This window comes from Danio aesculapii, chromosome 13, assembly GCF_903798145.1.
Source record: "Danio aesculapii chromosome 13, fDanAes4.1, whole genome shotgun sequence".
NCBI classification, from domain to species: Eukaryota; Metazoa; Chordata; class Actinopteri; order Cypriniformes; family Danionidae; genus Danio; species Danio aesculapii.
In genome coordinates, this window is record NC_079447.1 from 47,840,578 (window position 1) to 47,866,814 (window position 26,237).

At 41.4% G+C, this 26,237-nt stretch overlaps 1 protein-coding gene across 1 annotated transcript in view; it reads left to right on the forward strand.

Moving 5' to 3' along the window:
* The window catches only part of LOC130239978 (homeobox protein Meis1-like), a 73,982-nt gene extending 48,350 nt beyond the window's left edge, over nucleotides 1-25,632 (forward strand). Inside the window, exons 9-12 of the mRNA XM_056471373.1 lie at nucleotides 6,068-6,144; nucleotides 19,763-19,821; nucleotides 20,723-20,812; nucleotides 24,829-25,632. Coding sequence (XP_056327348.1) covers nucleotides 6,068-6,144; nucleotides 19,763-19,821; nucleotides 20,723-20,812; nucleotides 24,829-25,112 — 510 coding nt within the window. The 3' untranslated portion in view covers nucleotides 25,113-25,632. The remainder of the gene's footprint in view (nucleotides 1-6,067; nucleotides 6,145-19,762; nucleotides 19,822-20,722; nucleotides 20,813-24,828) is intronic.
* The last annotated feature ends 605 nt before the right edge of the window (nucleotides 25,633-26,237 follow it).

Here is a 26,237-nt window from a genome sequence, read left to right on the forward strand (position 1 = left end):
AACATGCAAAAAAAATGTAAACTGGGTATTCATCTGATGCAGATATATTATAGTATGGATATTTTAAAACTGGCTAAAGTGTGTGTGAATTGAAAAGTGAAAGTGGAGAGATTTAACCACTACCAGAAAGGGGCATGGCCTATGGAAATCACCCATGGGCGACGCCCCCTCTCCCTGTGGAAAGAGCTGGAAAAAATCCTAGAGGAAACCCTGAAGTCTGCAGTGAAGCAGTAATTGTTCCTCTCCTGCCTATTTTACTGACAAAGACAAGTACATAATTGTCTGGTGAGACGATAATGCTCTTAGCCAAATATCATAGGTAATCCTTCCTCCCTCTGCCTGAGGTTTGGCTGGATGTTGTAGGTGGCCCTATCTGCAGAAGGCCTGAAGCTGAGGCTCTTCAGCAGTTAATGCTAGCAGAGCTTGTGTAGGTTGAGCGCTAAACTTCAGACCTAATCCTGTTTTCTTATGGGCCACAGAAATAGCAGTGGACAGAGCCCACATATGCTATGACTGTTTCTGAGATGGGATGTTGAAATGATACTCAGCAGACACCTTGGCCAAAATGGCCCCTGGATCAAGCCTCAGGCATTCCTCAGGGGCAGCTTGGCTTCCATGGGGATTAGCCACGAGGAATATGGAAGTTATGCTGCAGTTTGAGACCTATTTGAAATGAGCCCTCAAATACTTACCTTTGAAAGCGCCCACTGACCTTAGTTGCCCTTGCAACATATTTAGTATTAGACATCACATTTCTCAGGGAGATGGGCACTTAGTGGAGGCATTATCATATAGAGCCACAAGGATTAATTCTGTGATGCACCATGTTCAGCACACACTTATTTTATTAAGTTAATCATGTGTGCAAAGCTTCTTTAATCCAAATCACACAGGCTAGAGAGAAATGTTCCTTTAAATAGAACATAACGATAATAACAGTAATGTGGGTAATGAAGGCAGCAGAGTGGGGGAGAGGGTGGTTGTGGCTGATTGTAATTAACTGGTTAAATAGAACACAAAAAAAGATGTGTCCACAGCGATTGGGGGAGGATGTGTTCAGTATGTGGCCCTGGCCAACCCTGGGAGTCAATGGGTAAAGAAATACTGTTGGGATTCTGGCTTTTCTTTTTTGTGGGGGAAGCAAAATGATGAAGAAAACCCAGAGATGAAAGGAACTTCCAAAATAGTTCTCCCCTCACAGTGAACCAGAGGATCCTGTCTAAGGACCTGATAAGGAGCGCAGCTGGAGCTCATCCAGACCTCCTCCTCCCTGTTCTACATAGACACAACTCTCCGCACAAAGACATAAAGACCAAGAGTACACACCTCTCATGTTTCTGCTCTCATAGTCTGGGTTGTACCTCTCAGCTTTCAGGGTACAGTGCAGTAAATACTGGAATTCTACCCTCTCCCACGGAAAGGTCTCCTGACACAACTTGACTCCTCATATCTTGGCTGTATTCAAAACAGAATTCTCGGCCACTGCTCTGAATTGTGGGTAAGGAGAGTCGAGTCAACCGAGGGTTAGGGGGAAAGTCTGAGCTCTGTTTCAAGCAGCAGTCTTCGGTTCAAACAGAGAGAACACAAGAGAATGGGAGAAACTGTTCACCTCTCTTATCTCACTGATAGGACATGGACGCTATGCTCTTCCCTACCATTCCCCGTCTGAGGGGGCCACAGAAGAAGACCGAGAGGGACTATTGTTGATTCGCTGCTAGACACGCACACGCACACACATAGATAAGATACATGATGGAGAATTGAGCGCAGGGAGGACATTGCTGGCTTGGTATCCACCAGTGCAGAAAAGGCTGGAAATTCTGATGAAAGGAGTAGTATATTTGGACAAGACGTATCATTAAGATAGGCGAAGGGAAACAGGGAGGATGCGTTGAGATTTTCCATCTGTTCTTTAGGCAGTGTTATTACTTTCTCACTAAAGCATCACGAGACCCTGAGAAAACAATTCTCACCCAGTGTTGCTGCCAAGAGGATTAAAATACTTAGTCACTCTCTGACTATAATAAAATCTGTTGGTTTCTCTGAGTTAAACAAGAATCACAAAAGCACAGTTTTGACGCAATAGAGATAATTGGGTGTTTGGAGACCTAGACAATAGAACAAGATTTATAAACGTATCCAACTCATGAGTTCATGAATGTATTGTTATTACCGAATGTAATATTATTTTCAAGTACATCAGCAAATATAGAACAGATCTATGAAAAGATTGTAGCAGTTGACAAACACATGTAGGGATGTCTTGAAGGCACTCTTAAATCTGAAATCTGCAAAAACGGTTTCCTGTTTGACAACAGGCATCAGAGCATGCCTCAAAAAATGTATAGATAAACAGACGGAAGGACAAATTGACAGACAGACAGATCAATAGACATATATAAATAGAGAAACTGTTAGACGTCTACAAATATATGGACTTGAACTTACCGTAAGGTCTAAGCAAGCAAGCAAGCAAGCAAGCAAGCAAGCAAACGAATATAATATAATATAATATAATATAATATAATATAATATAATATAATATAATATAATATAATATAATATAATATAATATAATATGCGGCGATGCAGTGGCGCAGTAAATAGTGTGGTCGCCTCACAGCAAGAAGGTCGCTAGTTCGAGCCTCGGCTGGGACAGTTGGCATTTCTGTGTGGAGTTTGCATGTTCTCCCTGCGTTCACATGGGTTTCTCCCGGGTGCTCTGGTTTCCCCCACAGTCCAAAGACATGAGGTACAGGTGAAAAGCTAAATTGTACGTGTGTGAATGAGTGTGTGTGGATGTTTCCAAGGGCCGGAAAGGATCCGCTGCGTAAAAACGTGCTAGATAAGGCGGTTCATTCTGCTGTGGCAACCCTGGATTAATAAAGGGACTAAGCTGAAAAGAAAATGAATGAGTGAACTAATAATTTAATATAATATCTGACACAAGTAACTTAATTTCAGCCATATAATTTATGTCATCTTTTGTAATTGCAAATATACACTGAGCAATTTACAAATCAACTAAAATAGGGCAGGGCCCAACTTAGAAGTATTTTATGTGAGGAGCTATTAATTATATTGGAAAAAAAATATGTTGTTGTTCTTAGATATTCTAAGAAATTGATATAAATAGGGCCTTCTGCCCCATTCTTCTCAAATACAGGTGTGGCTACCATGAGGTCATTGTGACAACAAAGGTAAGGCACGTATGGTGGTGTGGGCGGAAGAGCTTGACCCAGTTGGCGTTTGTACAGGAATCCTGTTTGGGTACTTCTGAATGCTCACGGTCGAAGCCACCTGTCAATCACAGAACAGGTCTTTGTATGGGGTTTCCAGGATTTAATGAGAAGTTAGGATAGGATTAGGTTACATTTAAGTTGAGCTGAAACTTGACTGCTCGTTTTCTCCACCCCATTGTGCATTGTTGTAACATTTCGTTTCGTAAAGTTGTCTAACAAGTTGCCTTAGTTGGCAGCCGTCCTCCTACATCTTTTCTTAGAAATGATACTCTACAATGCATCTGTCATTCTGTATTCAATGTTTTTGTGATATCTAATGTATGAATTTTAGTGTTAATGACTCCTGTATTTACCCTTTCCTTTACTTGTTTGGATACATAGTTTTGGACTTGTACAATGCAACTGTGAAAGACATTTTAAAGTGGGGGTTGCAAAAGAATCTTGTATGAAAATAGTCTAGCAAATGAGAATTTCTTCACAAGGCCTCTGTCCAGTTCTTCATTAAAGGGCTGACCAGCCATCATGCCAGACATCATGGCAAGTGTTATTCCACAAACACCATTTGTAAAGTTGAACAGGACTTACATTCCCATTCAGATGATTTGGTGAACTATAGACTAGGGAAGTAATGAAATTAATCTACTTTTGAATTAGATTTATTTTGATTATTGTTGCCATTATATGTTTGATTCGCACAAGCCCTAGCTATCAATGATTATCACTGTTCAAATGACAGTGTGAGGCTGGAATGTTGTTTTCTCACATTTCCAGTCCAGGCCCTGGTTTCACACAAACCTCATCTGTGTGGTTTACAACGATGGACACTGAAAACATACGATAAGGCAAAAAGAGAGAATCTTAAAATCTACTCTGAAATAGCTGGAGGCGACACTACAATTATAACTTTCTGCATGAAATTATCCACAGTTTGTTCCAATTACCTACAATTGGATCACATGAAAATGACAGAGAGCGACAGGAAAACAGCTCACTTTTTCTGGCAGTACTAGTAAATAAACATGCATTCAGCGACATGAAAGACATTCCTATTTATTATTGCTTGAAAAAAAGAGCAGACAACCCGTGGCGCCAACCATTTTTACATTTCTGTTTGTTCGTTTGGAAGCCTTGTTCTCATTATACCTCTTAAAGGATGAATCAGAATCACAATTGACAATATCTTACTTTGCAATGCAGTTAAGCAAAACCAAATTATTTTTAAGTGCTCCTTGCTTGCTGTATATATGGCTCAAGCATTTGTGTGTGTGTGTGTGTTCAGTATGTTTTGGTGTGAAGAGTCTGCTATAGTATGTAAGTAAGGTGTATTTACTGTATATAATCGCATTTATGGTGTATGGCCATACACCTAAAGCACTTCTCAATTATGAGGGGGTGGGGGGTTGGGGTCTCTCCACACCACCACCAGTGTGCAGCATCCACTTGGATAATGCGATGGCAGCCACAGGACAATGGCGCCAGTGCGCTCACCTCACACCAGCGAAAGGGGAAGAGGAGAGACAGGGATAGAGCCAATTCGGTGGATGGAGATGATTGGGGGTAGGGACCAATGGAGGGAATTTGGCAAGGACACCCCTGCTCTTTACAAGAAGTGCCATGATATTTTTAATGACTACAGAGCGTCAAGACCTCGGTTTGACATCTCATCCGAAACACAGTAAAGTGTTCTCTTCACTTTACTGGGGCATTGAGAGTCACATAGACCACAGGTTGAGCTCCCCCTGCTGGCCTCACTAACACCACTTCCAACAACAACCTAGTTTTCCCTTGTGGTCTTCCATCCAGGTACTGTCCAGGCTCAGCCCTGCTTAGTTTCAGTGAGTAACCAGTCTTGGGCTGCAGGGTGATATGGTTATACAGCAATCTATTATTACAACGGTTGATGTTCAACCTGAAGCCAGGTTAAAGCCTCAATCTTTGTTAATCTCTCACAGGTTGCACTAGGTTTAATAATGGGCTTATAGAAGGTCTGAATCTGTAAGCACACTGAGATGTCCACTGAAACAGAAGGTGTCTAGATGCACTTCCTGTAATGACATAGCAAAATAAGATACTGGTGTAGCACAGAAACGGTAAAAAGTTCATTGATGTGCTTTGTGAGCAATGCAGTGTTCATCTCTTTCTCTTTCGCAAGGTATAATGGAGTTGTAAACATCTTTGCACACTATACCTCCCATTGAGCCTTACTGCATTTTTTTAAGAACAGCACATTGTTTACTTTGTAAGCTCCATACATGCTACTAATGCTAATATAAATCATCCTAATATTATTTGTAGCTCAAGGTAATACCTTTAAGAACTGGTTCAAAACAGTACTTGTCCATATTGTTAACATTTAGCTAACTAGCTAATCATCTAGTAGCATTATCCTATGGTGTTTAAAATAGGAAGAGGTATGTGTCAAGTTTGTGGTCTGTATTCCTTGCTAGGCTTTAGATATCCATTTTCTATCATGCATTCATGGCAGCAAGATGACTAGAATAAATTTCAGTGAGGTTGCATGGCACAGCACTCTAATTACTGTTTCTGTTCCCACACTTCACTTAACTTTATAATTGGCTTGCCTTTTTCGCTGCCATTAATTACACGATTTCATATTCCATTAATGACTCTAAGAAAGAGACACACCTCACTTTTTCACACTAATTAACAGCTGCTTTGCCACTTTTCCGCACAAACGTGTGAGCAACGTCTCCCTTCTGTACCTTAGACCTTTCTCTTAATAACAAATGTGCTCATTAATTGATTTATTTACAATATTTCTCATGTTGCTTCCTATTGTTTTCTCTCTCTCCCTCTCTAATCAGCACCCCTACCCTTCAGAAGAACAGAAAAAGCAACTGGCACAAGACACCGGGCTCACTATACTACAAGTGAACAACTGGTAAGTCAATTGTACTTTCGTGTTTACATGCAATCAATAGCTTCGCCCCTGGCAAGCGGCTCCTAATGATTTGAATTAATACACTCTCCTCCCCCCCGCTTTTACTCGCCCCTCCCATCAGTCTCCCACTTATCGCCTCATCTCCCTTCAAATCAATTCACCCAAAGGGATATTGCCGCCAGGATTTTTCCAACATTTTTCTTTTTGTTCGCTGATTCAAATACGATTCCATGTGAGAGTAGCTAACCTTGTGCCTCTCTGAACTCACTCTTCAAACCCTGTGTGCCCTGCACTGCTGTGATGCAGGACTCTTTATCTACACCTAACTAGCTATTATTTTCACAGTTTCCACTGTCAAAAGTCTGCAAAGTTTGACAGAGCCTTTGCTCGGGTGTGTTTGTTATCAGAGATGGCTATCAGCACATACTTACTGTTATTAGCCATGTCTAATGAAGGGCCTGAGATAGGGAGTGGGGAGGTGAAACCGAACACAGGAGGGAACGTTTGATGTAGGAATACAAAGACCCAACCTTTGCCACATATTTCTTCTCAAGAACTTTGCCAGGCCCTCACATGAATTTCTGGTCGCAAACTCTCTCGCTTGTTCTCTAAGTATCAGGGATTGATATTGCTGAAGATCTGATTACATGCTCTAATCCATTTTGCCGAATAAACCAGTCTTGATGTAGGCGCTTCCAACAAGGCACGGGTTGCTTGACTTGCTTGAAAAAAAAAAAGGCATTCAGATGACACATCACAAATTATTAATTATTTCACTGAGGCAATCAGTAGCTTAATCATTCATAAATCATTCATGAAGCTACCTTTAGTTACAAGAGGATAGCAGTAGAGTCTAGATCCAGTAAAGTCTATATATAACCACTTTTGGATAGTATGAGAAAACAAGTAGCGACACGGTGCCTCAGTAGTTAGCACTGTTGCTTTACAGCATAAAGGTTGCTGGTTCAAGTCCTGGCTGGGTCAGCTGGCATTTCTGTGTGGAGTTTGCATGTTCTCCCCATGTTTGCGTGGGTTTCCTCTGGGTGTGTATGGGTGTTTCCCAGTACTAGGTTGCAGCTGAAAGGCCATCCGCTGTGTGAAACATATGCTGGATAAGTTGTCGGTTCATTCTGATGTGGCAACCCCTGATAAATATAGGGACTAAAGGCTGATTTATACCTCTGCGTCGAGTGATTGGCGTGACCCACAGCCTGCCTTGCGTGTAGTCGTGCATTTATACTGGCAATAGGTTTTTATGTTCCTCTGTGTCGAGTGTTTTGTTTTTTTCTGAATGTGTTAAGTAGCTAAAACTCGCTCATTCAGAGGCAGGAACCGGCAAATGTGCAACAACTTTAATCAGAAGGTAAACACAAAACAAAAGTCTCCATCTGGAGCTCCTTCATGTGACTCGACACTTGTAAACAATCGCTCCATCAGTCTCGCGGCTCTCAGCACCGCCCACGCTCATCAGCGCTACCAAGCCGACCAATCACAGAGCTTGCACTACGCATCGTTTGACATGTAGTTGCATTTTTAGAGAGGTGCGTGTCAGTGTCGACCACGGCGAGGGCTATGCTACCATTTGAAGGCTGTGCCGGACCATACACCTGCGCTTGACGCAGAAATATAAATTAGCCTTAAGCCAAAGGAAAATGAATGAGTAAATTAATGAGAAAACAAATATGAATACATTGAAAGTACTATTTGAGCAGTTGTCATCACAATAAGTTGGCTCGGTTTGAACAATGTCATGTCATTTCACTTTATTTGATAGCCACAATTATTGTAGAAACCGACAGTTTGAATGGGCGCAGTCACATTAAGCTCCTGTGGATAAGTGGTACAAAATATAATGCTATAATATTGTTTATTAATTTAGTCTGAAAATTAAAAACATAAAATAATTATTAATTAAATAGTTATACAGGTGTCACGGTGGCGCAGTGGGTAGCACAATGACCTCACAGCAAGAAGGTCACTGGTTCGAGCCCTTGCTGGGTCAGTTGGCATTTCTATGTGGAGTTTGCATGCTCGTCCCGCGTTCATGTGGGTTTCCTCCACAAGTCCAAAGACATATGGTACAGGTGAATCGGGTAAGCTAAAATTGTTCGTAGTGTATGTGTGTGAATGAATGTGTATGGTTGTTTCCCAGTGACGGGTTGCAGCTGGAAGGGCATCTGCTGTGTAAAACATATGCTGGATAAGTTGGCGGTTTATTCCGCTGTGGCGACCCCAGATTAATAAACGGAATAAGCTGAAAAGAAAATGAATTAATGAAATTGTCTGTAGTGTATGTGTGTCAATGACTGTGTATGGATGTTTCCCAGTGATGGGTAGCAGCTGGAAGGGCATCCGGAGCGTAAAACATATGCTGGATAAGTTGGTGGTTCATTCCACTGTGGCGACCCCAGATTAATAAAGGGACTAAGCCGGAAAAAAAAATCGGTGAATGAATTAAATAGTTAAACATTAACAGTGTATACTAAATATTTAGCTTTCCGATAAATAATTATTATCGTAAAACACACTCTGCTGAACGTAGTATGTTTAACATTCAATGGGTTACACCTCTGTATCCTGATTATGTAACATTATTATTCCATCAGGCTTCTCAAGCTTATTAACAAACCATCTCATGCTATGTACACCAGATGCTAGGAGAGCGAGAGAGATAGGAGACGTATTAAAGCCCATTACACAAAATGTAATTTCTGACAACATAATCCTTACCATTGTTCAGTTCGGTACCTTGGAGACAACTGGTGACTGAGAATGAGGATTAATTTACAAAAGTGGCCTATCAGGGGGACACAGGCTGACGGACACGAGGGAATCTTGTAGGGGTTATCAATTTCTGTGACCTCACAACAACCCATGGGAGATCAATCATTTCAGCTATATTAGTTAGCAGAGAACGCACGACAATTACTTCACACACTGTATTCTGTACGTCCTGTACTACCCTGGCTGTAGGGACAGCGTTTGACATATGTTGGCAAAAGCCTGTGTTTGAGGGAGAAGGAGCACCTGTCTAAGCAAGGGTGTAAGCGATGAGCCAAAGGTGGTCACTTTAAGCAGCATTAGCCACTAAACCCTGCACGCTGGGATCTTGCTGCCAGATTGTGTGCATCAGTGCGGATGTGTGTAAGGGCGCAGATGACGTGGAAAGTGTGTATGAAAACAGAGGGTGAGAGAGACACTCAACACATTAGAGGTTGGAGAGTAGGATCTGTTGTTTCATAGACCCATGGTCGTGCTTGGAAGGATGCTCACCATTGGGTGTCTCCATGGCAACCCCTGGTGATGTTACCTCCTGACCTGCTGATTTTTTAGAGGCAGTCTTCCTAGCTGTGATTCTGTTTCTCAGACTACGCAATGCACAGAGTGAATATAGCTTCACTTAAAATATATGTCCACTCTAGCACAGATGCATATAGATTTCATCCAATTAGCATATCATCCAATTAGTCCATATCACAGCAAAACAAAGTAAAATCCTGATTAGTGGACTTGAGGGCAAACAAGTGGAAGCATGACACCAAACAAACAGCTACCAGATGGAGTTAAACAAGAGATAAACTGAAAACGATGGCTTCCTTAAGCCTTGCTTCCATAGACTTGTTAACACACATGTACATGTCCATTATTGATGAGGACTTGGAGAATCCACGAGCTGAAGATTAAATAAAAAATGCTAAAGGCCATGCGGGGTGCGGATCACTCATGAATTATTGGCACTAACATAACGTGAGGGACTGCTGCAAATCTGGGTCCACATTTCAACAATCGACCCACGTGTTTGTGCGTCAAGTCAACAAGCATTGAGAGTATTTGAAGAAATCTGGACGATATGCAATAGATGTACACTTAGTCACACCCTTATGGACACCCTTACGCACACATGAGCACAGACGCATGCGCGCCCAAGGACACGCATGAGCTCACAGAGACAGCCTAAGACACAGTGAGCGAATGTGGCATTGAGGAGGAGATGTGGATTGACTGTGGGATCTATTTTTGGAGGGAGATGTCAGAGCTTTGAAAGCAATTATGTACAGATGTATAATAATGCGGAGGTACAGTCTGTTGTTCACCAAATGCAAAACTTCAATGGGGGATTAGGAAAAAGGAAAGATACGAAGAGAGAAAGAAAAGTTTCACCCTTTGACGATAAGAGGAAGCATTCTCAGAACACTCCATAAAGATCAGTGATGTAAAATCAATGGGCGGGTCATCAGGTTTCACGTGTTGCCCGTTCTTCCCTTCCTGACGGAATTTAATAATCCCCTTTAAAGATGCTGTTTAAACCTTAGGGATGGATTGTTTTGTCAATAAGGCGGCTTTTATGAAAGTCTTAAAAGCATGGAGTGAAGTGTGGCGGGGCTACTTTAGAGAAACAGCGTCCACACACCCTGGATCAGGTTTCTGCGCCTGAGAGGAAAAAAAAAAAAGAGCGAGAGCAAAATAAAGAGAGAGAACTGGATGACTGGCATGCTTCACTTCTCTGACAGCCAAGCCCGCCCATGTCAAGAGTAGTTGAAACTTGTTCAAGAAAAGCTCTGGATGATTGCTCTCTGCACTCTTCGTGTGTAGTATCTGGCATGGTTCTTTTAGCTTGGGGGAAAATGTGACCCCTGACCCAGTAGGTATCTTGGAGAGGTGATATGCAACGTTTTTACACATACAAAAGCTAAATCACAAATGAGATCTTTGTTGTATCTCAGTTGTTTCACGTGGACCACAATTAGATCAAATGAAATGCAAACAGACTTGTTTGAGAACAAAGATTGCAGTATAGTAGATGTTCACAATAATTTATGCCAAAACATTTCCCATCAAGCTATATTTACAATGTAAATTCTTTAGCCTCTTTTTGTTGCAGTAGAATATAGTGTGTATTCAAAAAAAGATCTCTGATTTTCTTTGAGTTTTCGCAATGTTTGCCCATATCAAACAATTAGGAATTGTAAATGATTTTATTCCAAAGAATTTCAAAGACAAATCAATACTTATAACTAGGGACTCAATTAGTTCCCCAAGAGCAACATTTGAGCAGTAGAAAGGTTTCATGATCTATCTGCTGTACATGAACAGTGATTGCTTAAGCTGAGCATTCTTGGGAATCTGAGTGTCACTGTGCATGCATATGTATAAATGTGAGTTGTGTAAGTGTGTGCGCAAACAATAGCAGCCCAAAGGACACGAGCAGGTCTGGGTGAGATGAGCCATAGCCCATGTCCCGGAGCGGCCTTCACACAGCCTTCCTGTCAAGGTGCTTTAGCATGAATATCCGTGGCCTTTCAACAAAATACCAACACACCCTGGGGTCAAACCGCCAAACAAAAGACATATTTACACCAGCGAGACACAGGCATGCGGCCCAAACTACACCCTCAAAATCCCCCCGCTACATCAGGCAGAGATGGAGACATAGTGAAGAGCTCAGCTCCATGAAGCTGGGTGGATATAAGGATTGTTTGCCTTTCTGCACAGTTGGGCTCAGTCTGTTCTCAAGTGTTTGCTAACAATTCTGCCATACTGGAATTTCAGCACTTGCTCAGACCTGATCTCTGTGTTGTGTCAACAGCAGACAAGTTGGAGTGGTTCTGTGTGCGTGCATGTGTGCGTTTAGTCATGTGTAGTCATTGGTAATGTGTGTTCGACTGCGTGTGCATATGTGTGCAAGTGCAAGCGGGATGAGCTTCGTTAAAATAGCTTCTTTGTCTCAGAGAGAATGTGTCTTGATATGTGTGCATGGATGGCTCTTTGGCTGCAAGTTGTTGTAGGATATGTTTGTCTCTATACATGCATTCGTACAGAGTCTGTGAACCATACAAGGGTGCACCCCCCTCTTTTTCTCCCTCTGTCTTACATCATAACAGGCCCCAGGCACTGCCTGCATTTTTTCTTCTTTTCTGTACTTTTTATCATCTCTTTTGTGGCAGAATATGAACATGACAGACGGAGGGTGGATCGGCACTAGAGCATATTGGTTATGTTTATAAATCTAGGAACAGATTGGACCGCTGATTAGCGAGCCGACCACTGATTAGCTAATGAGCTTTTAGCATTACAGTGATTGCAAGGTCATGCTGAACTTCACCCCTCCAACAACAACCACAAAAAATAAGCATGATAGAACCAGCAACACATCTATATGTTTAACGTATTATGAACAAACTGAAACAATATATTGGCCATATTACTTTCTATTAGAATGCTAAGAGTGACATTTTAGAAATTAGCTTCACCAAATGAAACTGCTGTCATGTTAAGACAAACAGAACATTTGTCTTACTTTCTGATTTTGGTTTTTAAACATCTTGAGATATTTCTTGCAACACCATACATTGCCTAATAAATATCATTCTACATTAATCAAACAGTACCATGGTACTGTATATATCAGAATACTTGATATGAAACCAGAATGATGATACAACAGTAGGTTTTTGTAATTGAAGTGACAAAACCTGTCAGACAACAAATCAAATCTTAAGCTTCCATTTATGGTCTCCAATGGTTATTAAAATTAGCATATCATAAGTTATTATTAACCTTATTCTTCAATGCAGAAGTGCGCTCGTTTTTGCGATTGTTTTAGAACTTCCAGTTTAGTTGCCAATGAGAGAAATGATTGGGAATAATAAACGGCAGAAGACAGTCAAACTACTTGCTCTACAAACAAGTGTTTGCATGACTATACAGACAAATGTAGAATAATATAACAAGAAAATATCAGTTTGCAATGTCAAGCAGTTTTTAATGAATAGAGGTGAATGAGACCGTAAGTCTCAAGTCAAAAAGATTCAAATGGCTGAGCCCGCTTGTACGTGAAGAGTAAGGTGAATACCACAAGTTAAGTTTGTTTTTTACTTAGTACACGGTTGGTAATGTGTCAGATCTTGTGTAAGGTCTTGTATGTGTGTCAATAGAACTGGCGGTGCCAGCTCACCGTGCCGGGCAGAGACCACTGCAGTGACAGCTAGGCGGAGGACCCATTAAACCTGCTGCCGTGATGTCATTTCCTTTCTAATGGGCCTTGTGTTGCCACACACGGCTGCCAGTTAACGTTGCAACACTGTACGGTTGTTTGTTTACATGTTTGCCCTGACAGAGAGGCAGTGCCCTCTGGCCTAGCGATTGCCTGCGGCATCAGTCTACATGAAGAGCCCTCCGAGATAGACGACAGCATGGAATGGAAAGCGTTCCAATGTTATGTTTGTGAAGTGGGCATGTGATGGTGCCCTCCCTCTCTGATGTATTATTGCTCTCTTTCTCTTGCTCTCTCTGGATTGGGTGGGGAATCAGAAGAGAGCAGGCAGGCCACGTTCATGCCAAGAATGACCTCATAGTCCCCGACTCCAGAGGAGTGGGGAACTGTCTCTGAAGCATATCCAGCACCTCGCAGCAGTTGCACAGCACTTTGTTTTTCTGTGGTTGTTTTAATGCCGCAACAGAGGTTGATCACTGCAATGGTCTCCCGTTGCCTCAAGCTGGAGATTATTTTGGGCTGAAGTCTACATGCATGTTTTTGGCTGTGTTGTTATTTTGCACAAGTGGCAGTGACCACTGCTGCACCACTCTCTGTTTCTCACAGACTGGCTATGTGTTTATAAAGTGTGTTCCTCGGCCCCCAGGCTGTGGCCCCACTCTTTAAAAGAGGCTTTAGAGGGGACTTCACAGCTCTGTTAATGGAAAGGTTTCGACTTTGTTTGGTGAGAGAGGCTTGTGGGGGTGCACTGAGGTTGAGTTTGCTGAAGTAATAGCCAGCCTCTGTTGAAGGGGGGCTGATGCACCAGGGATTAAACCAGTCCCTACTTGAGATTTCCCCTTTATATCTCCTCTGTTTTCTTTGGGCAGGCGCTTTTGCTCTGCTAGAGTGGCTAGGTAATCCCGGTAATCAAGAAAGTAAGGATTCTCTGGCCATGTACACGTTGCAAACAACAACAAAAAAGCACCAGCATAAAAATACAGCAAAATTTGTGAATCAGTAAAGAAACATACCAGATTATTTTTGCGTTACACGACAGATGAGCTGCCGTTGTTTGAAAGAAAATCATTATACTGTACTTCCAGTTATTTTGCCAAAGAACTGAGGAAAAGTATGTCATTCACCTTTAAGGCCGGGACACACCAAGCTGACGGTCAGCTGTTGGGCAACATCAGTCCGGTTAGTTTGTTCGGTGTGTTTTATAGATTACCTGTCATCTGGTTGACGTTGAAGCAAGTTGGCCCGATTCAAACACAGTCGTCTTGGCTAAAACAAGGCTAAATTTGGGCTGTCAGTGAAAATCTAATAGACGCCTAAGAATAGGCAAAAACTAGACTAGTCATCAAATAAACAGAAATGAATGACTACACATATAAAATCTGTCTAATCTGTCTATTTGTTTTTAGACTATTCTTAGATGTCTATTAGATTTCCACTGACAGCCCAAGTTTAGCCTTGTTTTAGCCAAGCTGTCTACATTTAGATGTCTATTAGATGTCTATTAAACACAAAATTGTTTGCTGGGTAGAATCAGCATCAGACGTCAGTGAAAGAGAGCACTCTTATTAGTTATTCAGCAACAAATCAGAGACCTAGAACAAAAAAAATCGTAATGAAGTGACGTAATCAAACAAATGATTCAAGTGAAGAGGGAAAACAAAGAAGGTAATTTCACTGCATTTTTCAAATATTTGAAAAATATGAATTATTAAATTTTATTGGACATAAAATTGTACTAAATGTTGCTTTGTTTATGGCTTGTTTGTGCACATCATAACTTCCGGTTGCTCTTTATGGAATGAGAAAACAGACTACTGTCACCTGCAGGTGCCGAACCTGTGGCTGCTGTCCGTTTGATGTGTTCATGACCAACTTTTTGGTGCAACGTAGATTTTGTCACCACTAGTTCTTTGGCATCAGCTTGGTCTGTCCCTATCTTTATTTGTGGCATGTACATGGCTGATGCTTAAGCCTGGTTTATACTTCTACATCGAGTGATTGATGCGACCCACGGCGCATGCCTTGCGCGTTGCTTTGCATTCATATTTCTGCACACTGTTTGTGTTGCTTTGCAATAACACACTCAAAATGAATGAGTTTGAGCAACTCACTCATTTTGAGGTGGGAACCAGCAGACGTACAACAACTTAAATCATAGGGTAAACTCAAAACAAAACTTTCCATCTGGAGCTCCTTCATGGGACTCATTGTAAACACTCACTCCAACAAGTTTGCGCGGCTCTCGATCCCGCCCACACTTGTCAACGATACCAAACAACCAATCACAGAGCTTGCACTACGAATCGTTGCGACTTCTAGTTACATTTCTTGAGAGGTGCGCGGCAACGTTGCTGATGCTCACAGCAAGGGCTATGCGACCACATGCATGCTGCACTGGAGAAGTATAAATCAGCCTTTATTCAGTCCTAGCAGAGTGGGGGCTTCTTATAGGATTCCACCATTGCAGGCCAGGTTCTAGGAGGGGGAGTGTTATTAAAAATGTGCAAAAAGTGAGAAATGCAGGAATATGCAGTGCGAGGGACAGATGAGGGGTGTGATGTGGCTGAATGGAATTGTCTGAGGTGAGAGATGCAAACGGGTGTTGGAAGTTTGTTCTTTATCTACACCCTGTTGGCCCTTGTCTGTCTCTAGCAACAGAAGATGTTAACACCACTCTAGGCCTAGGTTGCTGTGCACTGATTAAAAGGAGTGTGTAAATGTATGCATTTGTATGTGTGTGTGCGAGAGCGGGTGAATTGGCGGGGGCAGGAGTGTAAATGGAATTTGTGCAGCAAACAGCTGGACTAGTTTATTTAAACACAAGCAGGCCATAGCGACTGACCCCAGACTGACTCTTTGAGAGGAGGAGCCGAGATGGACTTTTATGACTTGAGATGAGATGTTCGTATTAATGACATTTACCTTGAGGCATTTCAACTTGTGAAGTACTAATTGCTTAAGTAAATGGATCTCTAGAGCAGACACCAATAATAATGTTGGTTTCACCAGAAGGGTCTTATTGCGTGATGAGGTAGTTGAATTATAGCAGTTGCAATCTAGGGGTGGGGACGGCTTTAAACCTTCCAAACTTTAAAAATGAAATTTGACAGTGTACAAGTTGGATATTTTTTCTTAAATTACACTACAAATTACAATGTAGATAGGGTCTACTCTACTCTAATTTTACTTTGTAACTATATGATAAAACATTTTATTATCACTCACTCACTGGAATGAACCCCCAATTACCCTGGCATATGTTTTACCCTTTCATCCACAAGAATTTATGCTTTTATTTCTCATTTAACCTAATTAGATTAATAATCTAATTAAAATCTAAATTAATTATTAGAAATCATTATTAATAAATTAAAATAATGCGTCTTTTGAAAGAATAAACACATAATCTCAATTATATGGCATTAAACACATGAATTGATTACCCATTAAACTGTGTTTTAAAAAGTCTGTTTAAAAAGAAATAGCAGTCGTTTAATGAAATTCTTTGCTTTATTATTTATTTTTCATTTGATCAAATCAATAAATATGACTTTAGGTATGAATATTACATTGTGAGATATGTGTTCGCAATAAGTATACCTCTGAAAATAACACTGCATTGTAATACAGTATCTTGTAACTGAGAAAGCTACTATGTTTTGAAAACGACTGAGCTAATTTGTAGTTTGTAGCTATTTTTAGTCACTCCCCTACTAAACTAATAAAGGTGTCTTAATTTTAATCGATCATTATGCTAAACCCATAGCATCTTTTAGATGTTTTCTTTTAATGCATTGTTTGTATTGCTGGAGATTCCTGTAGAGCCACAGATGCAGATCTGAATCATCAGATCATTCTATTCCATTGGTATTACTGATATGCCTGTTTGTGGGTTTTTAATATACATGTAAATGTAGCTGAGTGTGTTGAAATGTGATTTCATGAGTGAATTTGGTCCTCCGTAGTCAAGCATGCACCCCCTCAAACGGTTTACATCTGAGAGAGAGAGGGAACGAGCAAACGAAGGGGCATTTCTGAGAAAAATGGCACACTTCATATGCATTTAGATAGACATACTGAAATATAACCTTTTGTATCTTCAATCTAGATCTTTCCAGCAACACTTATTAAATTATTCCCTAATTGGTCACGCAACAAAGGCAGCTGATGAAAAAGACAATTTCTTGCTTTTAATTGGCCATTTCACGTGCCGTCCGTGCTACACCTGTGCGTTTGTAATGAGAGTGGGATATTAGCGAAGGCCCTAGCAGACCCGACAGAGATCAGATCGGCTGTCAGTGAAATCGGGAATGAGCAATAGTGCTCCAATGTGTTATGAAACACACTAACAGAATAAGTAGTACCAAACTAGCCTCTATCAAGATCAATTTTAGCTCATAAACACTCATTTAAATCTTTTTTTCCCTCATTCTTTTAGTCAGGCTCTGTATTTTTAACCTTCCTTTTTTACCCTGCTTTGGTGGTGCCACTAGTGGCATTTTGCTTTAAAATAACCCCCCATTGTCCCGAGCTGGGCTCAATAGTTGGTTTCATTGTGTGCCTATGGGAAGCAGAAACTGAACAGGCCATAAACGCAGTCCTATAGCAAGGAGAGGTCGCGCAAAGGTGAACTTTTACTCCTAATGGAGGCTCCAGCTTTAGCCTGGCCCGTATGGCTCTCTGCTCCTTTTGATTGCCTTCTTAACCGTCAGCGCCAGGGCGTCCGCCTGCCTCACAGAACAGAGCATGACCATTCTTTCTCTTTTTGCTCACACTCCTACCCCCCCCTTTCCTCAACCCCACCACCTCTCCATCCCCCTGCCTGGTATTGTGTAGCACTTGTCCTTTGTTCCAGCTTTTGCCGCATCTGGCCTTAGATATAAGGAAGAACGGGAGAGGAAGCTTAAGATACCTTTAAAAAAGAAAGAGCGGGCATTTCCACAAAAAAAGCGAGCAGAAAAAAAGGCAGAAAGAGAGCGAGTGAGCGAGGGAGGAAAATCCAAACAGCAGAGGTCAGCAGATAGACAACAGTGCCCCCCCTTTGACCCTAGCCTGAGATGAAGGCAGTAAAAGGAATGCCTAGTCTAAGACTCCCCCTGCTCTCCAGCCCACTGCTGGTGATAAAACTCCAGACATTCTCTCATTTGATGGTGCACTGCCATGTCAGTACATTCCTCCCCAATCTTTTTTAGTTTTTTTCAGCCTTTAAGGTGATGTCGTTGAGTGATATTGGTGACAAATATATAAGAAAAGTATTGGTCTCTAGTAAAATACACTGTTTGTAACAACAAAAAAGCTTTGCACCACAAAAGTCTTTTCAGTACAGTAATATTACCATAGGGAAAGATGATAAGTGCCTAAAAGTTACCTTAATGTAAAGGTAGTGCCTAAATGTTACGTTAATGCAGCACCTGGAGGGACTTAAACACTGGTAAATTGTTATTTTTTCTTTTAATAGCAATCATAATGATAAAAATGATCATATATTAATAATAATAAAATAAATAAATATAATTATAATTATTAAGTAATAATAATAATAATGATCATATTCTGACAGTTCTGTAGACAGTTTGTGGCTTTAAATGTGTCTCACATAATCCAAATTGTGAAAATAATCGGAATTATCCATTTTTTAATTAAGAATCATGAAGCTTAGCAGATGCCTCTGTGAACGTTTTTCGTCTCAAAGTTTTGCTCTCTCTTTATTCCTCCTTTTCTTGTTCTCTCCCTTCACCCCAAGCACTCCTCCCTTGCTTTTTCTCAGCCTGAAAAGAGGAGCAGAGCTATTGTTTCCTTAAAAGTCTACTAATTCCCCCCTCAAAGGATGAAATGGAAGTGTCCAACTGTGGTAACAGCAGGAGGACATAAATCAAGTTGGAACCTCTGAGCTTAGTCTCCTGGAGGTGACCAGGGTCACAGGGTCACTAGAGGGGATTTGGGCACAATGAGGCCAGAGCACCGCAGTGTATGGTGCAAGTAGGTTGGGGTCAGAAGCTATAGAGGCCAGATATGTTTTTATCCAAAATGTTATGCACAATATGCTGTGTATGCAGTTGTTTATTCAGTGAGGTGAAAAAAAAACTCCTCATTTAAGTCACTGTTTCATTATTCCCCCTCTAGGGAGACGCAAGAAAAAAGAAAACATGACTTTTATTGGTGCTCTTAGACAATGCAACACTTTTTCTGTTAGCAAACATTTCCTAAACACATTAATTCCTGCGGTGCATATCAACTGTGTTACATCTGGCATCAGAATTTGAATCTTTCAGTGGTTTAAAATAATGTTCATAAAAAAAGGAAAAGAACTGCACTGAGAAAAACACCACTTTCTTCAAAGTGCTTTTGTGCACTTTGCTTAGCAAGCAATATATATTAAGCCAGCGCAAGTTTGTACAAGTCATAATCTTTGTGAACATTTCTGTGTTATGGAACAACTCTCCTGACACTCCCACAGGAGTACTAGAGGATTAGAGCAAAAAATCCCCCAATTACCCATCTGATTAGTTATCTGGGCTGATCTGGACAGCAGCAGGCTTGGACGTGACTGCGTTTACACACAGCACAAACACCAAAAGTCACTTTTAAAATAATATGTTGCATCTTTGTTTTGTTTTTTTACAGGTTCATTAACGCAAGAAGAAGAATAGTGCAGCCCATGATCGACCAATCCAACCGAGCAGGCAAGTCCCCCATAGTTTCTGTATTCAAGTCCCGCAGGCGAAAGCCCCCTGCAAGCCATGCACCCGGAGGCCCACCTGCCGGTAAATACTTAGCCCAGCCTGGATGTCAACAATGATTGACCACTAAAATCCATCCAATTAACCCAAAGCACTAATCATGCTGACTTGGGCGCTACATAACCCAATGATGTAGAGAAGCAAGCAAACGTACAATGGGTTATAGCACTGAAACTACAGCTGGATTCTTTTACTTTTTAAACTCATTATCCTACAAAGGCTAAGTGGAGAACAATTTGATCAAGTAAGGATATGAATCTATATTTATTCTCCTTTTTTGTGACCATGTTTGTCTCCCAGCACAGTTCTTTCTGCTAGTGAGCAGTGCCCCTGGTGCATGGCTTGTTGTGGACTGCTGTAAAGTTTATTACCTGTAATAGGGTTCAGGGGGCAGGGTTGCATTAGGGACTCAGTAAAGTTCAAAAGCATTCAGTAGGGTTGAGCTGTTGCTTTTGACCAAATAACCTCCCCAGCACACACACATATACACACACAAACTTCCAACATCTTGGACACACGATAAGTATATCTCTATTAGCTTGTATGGGGGGGGGGGGGGACACATATATATAACACATTTTTATTAGACAGTTTCACCAAGTGTCTAAAAATGTTTCCCGAGCCTATAGGATATAGGATTAGTTCTTTGATCCCAGTGCTTAAGCTTCATTGGGCATGTTCTGTCAAGTGTTGTATCTCTCACGAAACCCCAAGAAACTGTGCGAAATGCCCCAGTCTGCATGTATGTTAACAGATGATGTTTCTCCTGCTACTGAAACTTAATTAAAACACTAATTGACCACTCTTCATTTCCCCCACATTCCCTCACCATGCTTTCCTGCAGTAAGTCAAGGAGCTCCCTACAACCCAGATGGTCAACCCATGGGAGGCTTCGTGATGGACGGCCAACAGCACATGGGAATCAGACCACCTGGTAAGACCTTGGCGTGTCTTCTCCTCTGACATCTCCCACCTTCCCACAACCCCCCAACTACATCCTTCTGAATTTTTCACTGAGAATCTTGGCTAGCGCAGGTGTGGTCCAACACATTACACCCCCTTTTGTCCCTTTACAGTTTTTTATTTGTATTCAAATACCCATCTTTCCAGAATTTGCTGTGCATTCTGAATCTAAGCCTATTCTACCCTGTGCAACTGGTCACTGTTGCTAACCACTCATCCCCTCCCACCTCACAAGTTAAGCTGCAGGATTTGTCCAAAGCCAGGCTTCCTTCCAACCTTTAGCCTTTGAATGCATTATTTACTTGTTTGTTTACTTATATTGTCTTATTTGTACCATATGGTGTTTCTTCTCTTCTCTTTTAATAAACGGGGATTTGTGCTTTTGTTTCTTGAACTCCTGTCTCTGAGCCATGGTCTGTTTATTTTCTCATCTTTCGGCATCTTCTTCTTCGATTGTTTTCTCTCCTTCTAGGGCCTATGAGTGGGATGGGAATGAATATGGGCATGGAGGGACAGTGGCACTACATGTAACCTTCTAGTTAACCAATCGCAAAGCAATGGGGGAAGTAAGTACAAAAGCAGGGTCATTAACCATCCTTGAATTTTGTCATGTTTCCAGCAATTAATTTGATTTGCTTTTGCAAAAAAATTGGGAGAGAAATGTCTTTTGAACTGAACAACACACTGCTTTTTTCCTGCTTATCAATACTAATATTTCCTGGTCCTGTGGGTGAAAAGCTTTGAGCAAGGTGTTTATGTGCTGTGTAATCCATGCCTTTTTATTTCTGCACATTTCTGGCCATGTTACTAAACAGTGCGTAGAGTCATATAGAAAGGGGAAAATAAGTGTGGGCGAGTGAGAGAGACAGACGAGAAGGAATAGCTGTGTGGGGAAGGAGGCAAATGGAGGGTGGGGGGATTGAGATTGGGGTTTTGGTCGGAGAAGGGGAGGGGTGTGTTACCATAGCAACAGACTGATTGGCAAAATGTAAGCAGTCTGCAGCAGTGCAAGGAGAGAAAAGTGCATGTCCCCAAAGTGTCATAAATCTGTCTCCCTACAGTTGATGCATGAGTTACATTTATACACCAACCTGCAAGGCAACGCACAAAGAATCGCTCTCTCACCACACAGCCAAACGCGTAGCCACACATTTGAAAATTATGTCAGCCTTGCATGGAATTTTTAGTTGGAGCTGGTTTTATCGACCCTGACTTGGTCCACTATTTTCTTGTCTGTCTTTCCTAATAGGATTACTAATGGCAAAGGCAGGGGAGATGAAGAAGTGCAAAATGGAGGTGTGCACAGCAGGGTACACAGCTTAGTCCAGCCTAATTGACTATATCCAAATTAAATATGCCATCACAAGCGGTGTGACAAATGGATTTGACTTATTCTGTATACAAAAATAGCGATCATTAATGCAGCCAAGCACAAAATGCCTCTGTTGTCAAAGATACTCTCGACTTCACTGTCTTTAAACACGAGACACAGGATGATAACACAAGCTCTGTGCTTTAAAACGTCACGTCCCCGCTTTGTGTGCATGTCTAAACACTGAGAGTGTTTCCCGGTGTCCAAATGGCTGCTTACAGCAGCTGCTGTAGTTCCCAGAAGACACAAGAGAAACCTGCTTTAAACAGCCTCAATTTGCTTGCCGAATTCTGTAATTGGGCCGCGTGTGGAATCTTAGATGAGATGGGTTGAAGGGAAAAAGAGAGCAAGAGAGAGGGGGAAATGAGGAAGGAAAAAGAGGCAGAGTGTGACAGAAATATGTCGCCATGGTGAAGAAATGCCTGGTCTTTATGGCTTCATCACTGAAATCTCCTAGCTTGTCTAATTTAAATATTGTTACTATAGTTTCTAGGTCAATTAAATATAAGTGATGTGTTTTATACTTTGCGACCAATTAAATTAATAGGTTATTACAAAAAAAACGTTATCTTATTTGATTAAGAGACCAAGGCTTCATTATATTTTATAAGCAATTTTCATTAGTTGAGGAATTCTCCTCAAGGCGAGATTAAGCAGTTATTTGCTGGGAAGTCCCAAGACTTGAAATTAAGGTGTTCCACGCAGTCACACTGCAACATTACTTAAAACCAAAGCCAATTAAACCTACTTAGCAAAGCGTTATGCTTTCTGCCCATGACGATTATAGAGCTTATAGCTCTCCGAAACAATACACCTGTCAGCGTGGATAAAGCCTAGCTACTCAAGCAGAAGAGGGTGAGCCTTTGATAAGCGAGGGAAAGACTGTTTTATGACCATTTTCCCCATACCGCTCTTTGTGTTTCTTCAACAAAATTAGCCAAGGGTGGCCAAAATTTTTTCATTTTAATTTCAAGACAATAGTGAATGCAGAGAGCATTAATTATGGGCATATGGACAAAAATGTTGCCCTCCCCGTCCATACTTGAACGCAGCTGGTATGCTTTGGTGAGCTGGAAGCTCTGCTGGAGACTCCTTTGTCTGAAATTTCATTCCTCCCATTCATTAAGCAGAAGTTTGTTAACCTTTTGCAGGGTCAAGGTACCCATTTTTCTGCTCTGAACTTTTACTTTTAAAGGGGGAAAGGGTCTTCAGGGATTTGCCTGCTGTATTGTGTATGTTAAACATCCCCTGTTGATTCGGTCCCATGGCACCTCTGAAAATAGACAGGCAAGGAACTCAATGTATTGATTGACTTATTAAGTGAAAAACCACATTTGCAATGTGTGCCCTTTTCACATCCGAGCATTGCTTTTCTGATAGAGTGGATGTTTTCCTTCCTCGCCAAGCAGCGTTTTCAAGGATTGAAATCAAATAGAGCTGATGACCCCTCAAAAGCTTGGGTCAGGCCTTTTAGTAGTAAATAATTGCAGGGGCATACAGATTACCACTTCACATGCTAGTACAAAACAACGACCATTCTGAGGCTGAAGCCTAAAAACATATAACCAGAGCAACAACAATAGGGCTTTTTATTTGTACCCCTTTGAACCTGAGCTTGATTTGTTGCTCTGTATTGCTGCTGTCACAGGGTTAGTGGCCTTTCTGCTCATGGCACGTGCACGCACCCAGGTGAGGCCTCTCAAGTGACGGCCTTTGTAAATTTTCACCTTTCGTCTTTAATTTAAGCACAATGGTGGCGTTTCTCTGAGGGGCTCTCAGAGCGAGCCACAGACCTTTGCTCATTGTGTTTAAAGTGAGATAAGTGAGGGGAGAACATAGAATAAAGGCATGGCTTATTCTACCTCATTTGTCATTGTTGTGGCTTCCTCTGGCATAAAGACTTGGCCCGTGCTTAGGACACAGCACAGTCTATTTCCACCGACTAGCCATTTAGTGTAAGATTTCACATTTGTATGTATTGGTGTTATTTGAAAATCAAAACCTTCTCTAGAACTAACTAAAAGGTTAATCAAAGAGTAGATGCATCCATGTCTCTCGGCTAATAAATAAGTAATTTTTTTTAATACAGGCACATCATAGTGACTTATTGAGCAGTGGGCTAATAATATATAGATTTTATCATAGCATTGTTCTCCTAGATGGATATAAAATGTGCAAATAAAGCATAACAACGGCTACATATCGACCTTCTGGTTGACCTTAGTAAGGGACAACCTTCCGGTTGACTAGTCGGGTATGAATGTGGCAGATTCCAGACCTGATGGATATGGCATTGAGTACAGATCTCTAGTGCAGGCAGCAGCAGCAAAGTGCCGTGTTCAGGCCAGTGAGTTAGTCCCTAGAGAGCCACCCTGTCCCAAAACACAGATTCCTCTTCTAGTCTCTTTCCATGCATTACAGAGGACAGTCCTCTTATACATGCACATGGCTCATATGCTTTCTGCTGCTGTAAATGCCAAGTGAAACATTCCTTGTAAAGGAAACTTTTGGCTTGATGACCTCCCTAAACATAATACAGATATTGTCATGACTGACTCTCTGACTAAAGCGTCAACAGTAATCACTATAATCTTCTCTGTTTTTTTCTTTCCTAGGACTACAGAGCATGCCAGGGGATTACCTGTCACACAGTGGCCCGGTGGCGATGGCAATGGGGCAACCAGGCTACAGCGCTTCCCAGATGCCCCACCACCCTGCTCAGTTGCGGCACGGCCCTCCTATGCGTTCATACATCCCTGGACACCTCCATCACCCGGCGATGTTAATGCACGGAGGACCGCCTCACCCTGCCATGCCCATGTCAGCCTCTAGCCCCCCAATGTTCAATCCAGGAGACCCAACAATGGGAGGACAATACATGGACATACATGCCCAGTAATTTACTAAAACGGATTCTTTAAATGACTGCAATGGACAGACGAGGATGCTGCGATTGGTTTTTTGGGGCTTACAAAGCACCAATTACATACTGACTTTTTTTACAGAGACTAAGGAGCTTGCATCTTGGCTACAGTTTTGGACCAAGAAAGAAGCCAATTTCTGTAAACTCTGAGACACTTTAAAAGGAGGTGCCCTTTGCATAGACGCAAAAAGAGAAAGAAAATTTGAATTTATTACTATATCAGCCTCTAAAGGGGAGGGATGAGGACATACTGTATACTGTTGTAAAACTGCATTGGACTTTCATAAGAACTGGGAAAAAAGTATTGTAAATGCTATCGTATTGTTCTGCATATTATGTTGTTTCTAATAGATTTTTTTAAAAAAGGATGTGAACTTTTTTCTTTCCACACTATGTGTGTGCCATCTCCATAAACTTTTGGCCTCCTTCATAAATCACTTTGCGTTTAAACCAGAAAAAGAAAAAATATATGTGAATAAATCAATAATTCATTGAATACGTGTTTGCCAGGTCATTTTTTTTTCTTGTCCTGTAAGGGAGCGGATATTCCATGACCCGTCTTGGCCTTAGGGAGAAACTAAGTGATATCTACCTGTCTGAGCTACATCGTCCTGCCTTTGGGAGGTCTCCATTTCGCATTCCCAGTCTGTACAACAGAACTGCGCCCATATCATCATTGGAATCTATGAAAATTATTTTCACTTACCTTTACTGGATATGTGAGACACTGAATATGAAGAAGCCTGTGTGAGGAATTGTGCATTTGTGTGTGTGTGTGTGTGTGTGTGTGTGTGTGTGTGTGCGTGTGTGTGTGTGTGTGTGTGTGTGTGTGTGTGTAAACCCAGTCCATCAAACTTTCAGAGTTCAAATTATTTGGAAATTAGGATTAATAAATGCTTAAGGCAACTGTTTGGGGGCTATGGATTTAACAAGTTGCAATCACTTGACTGAAGAGTTTATGTATACACTGTACAAATACATTTTGTGTAAAAAGAGGGGAACATGAGCTATTTTATATAATTGTGGATTTTGGCCTGGTTAGATTTTACATAAAACTGTTGTTTTTTTCTTCTTCCATATCTTCCATATCTTACGTACTGT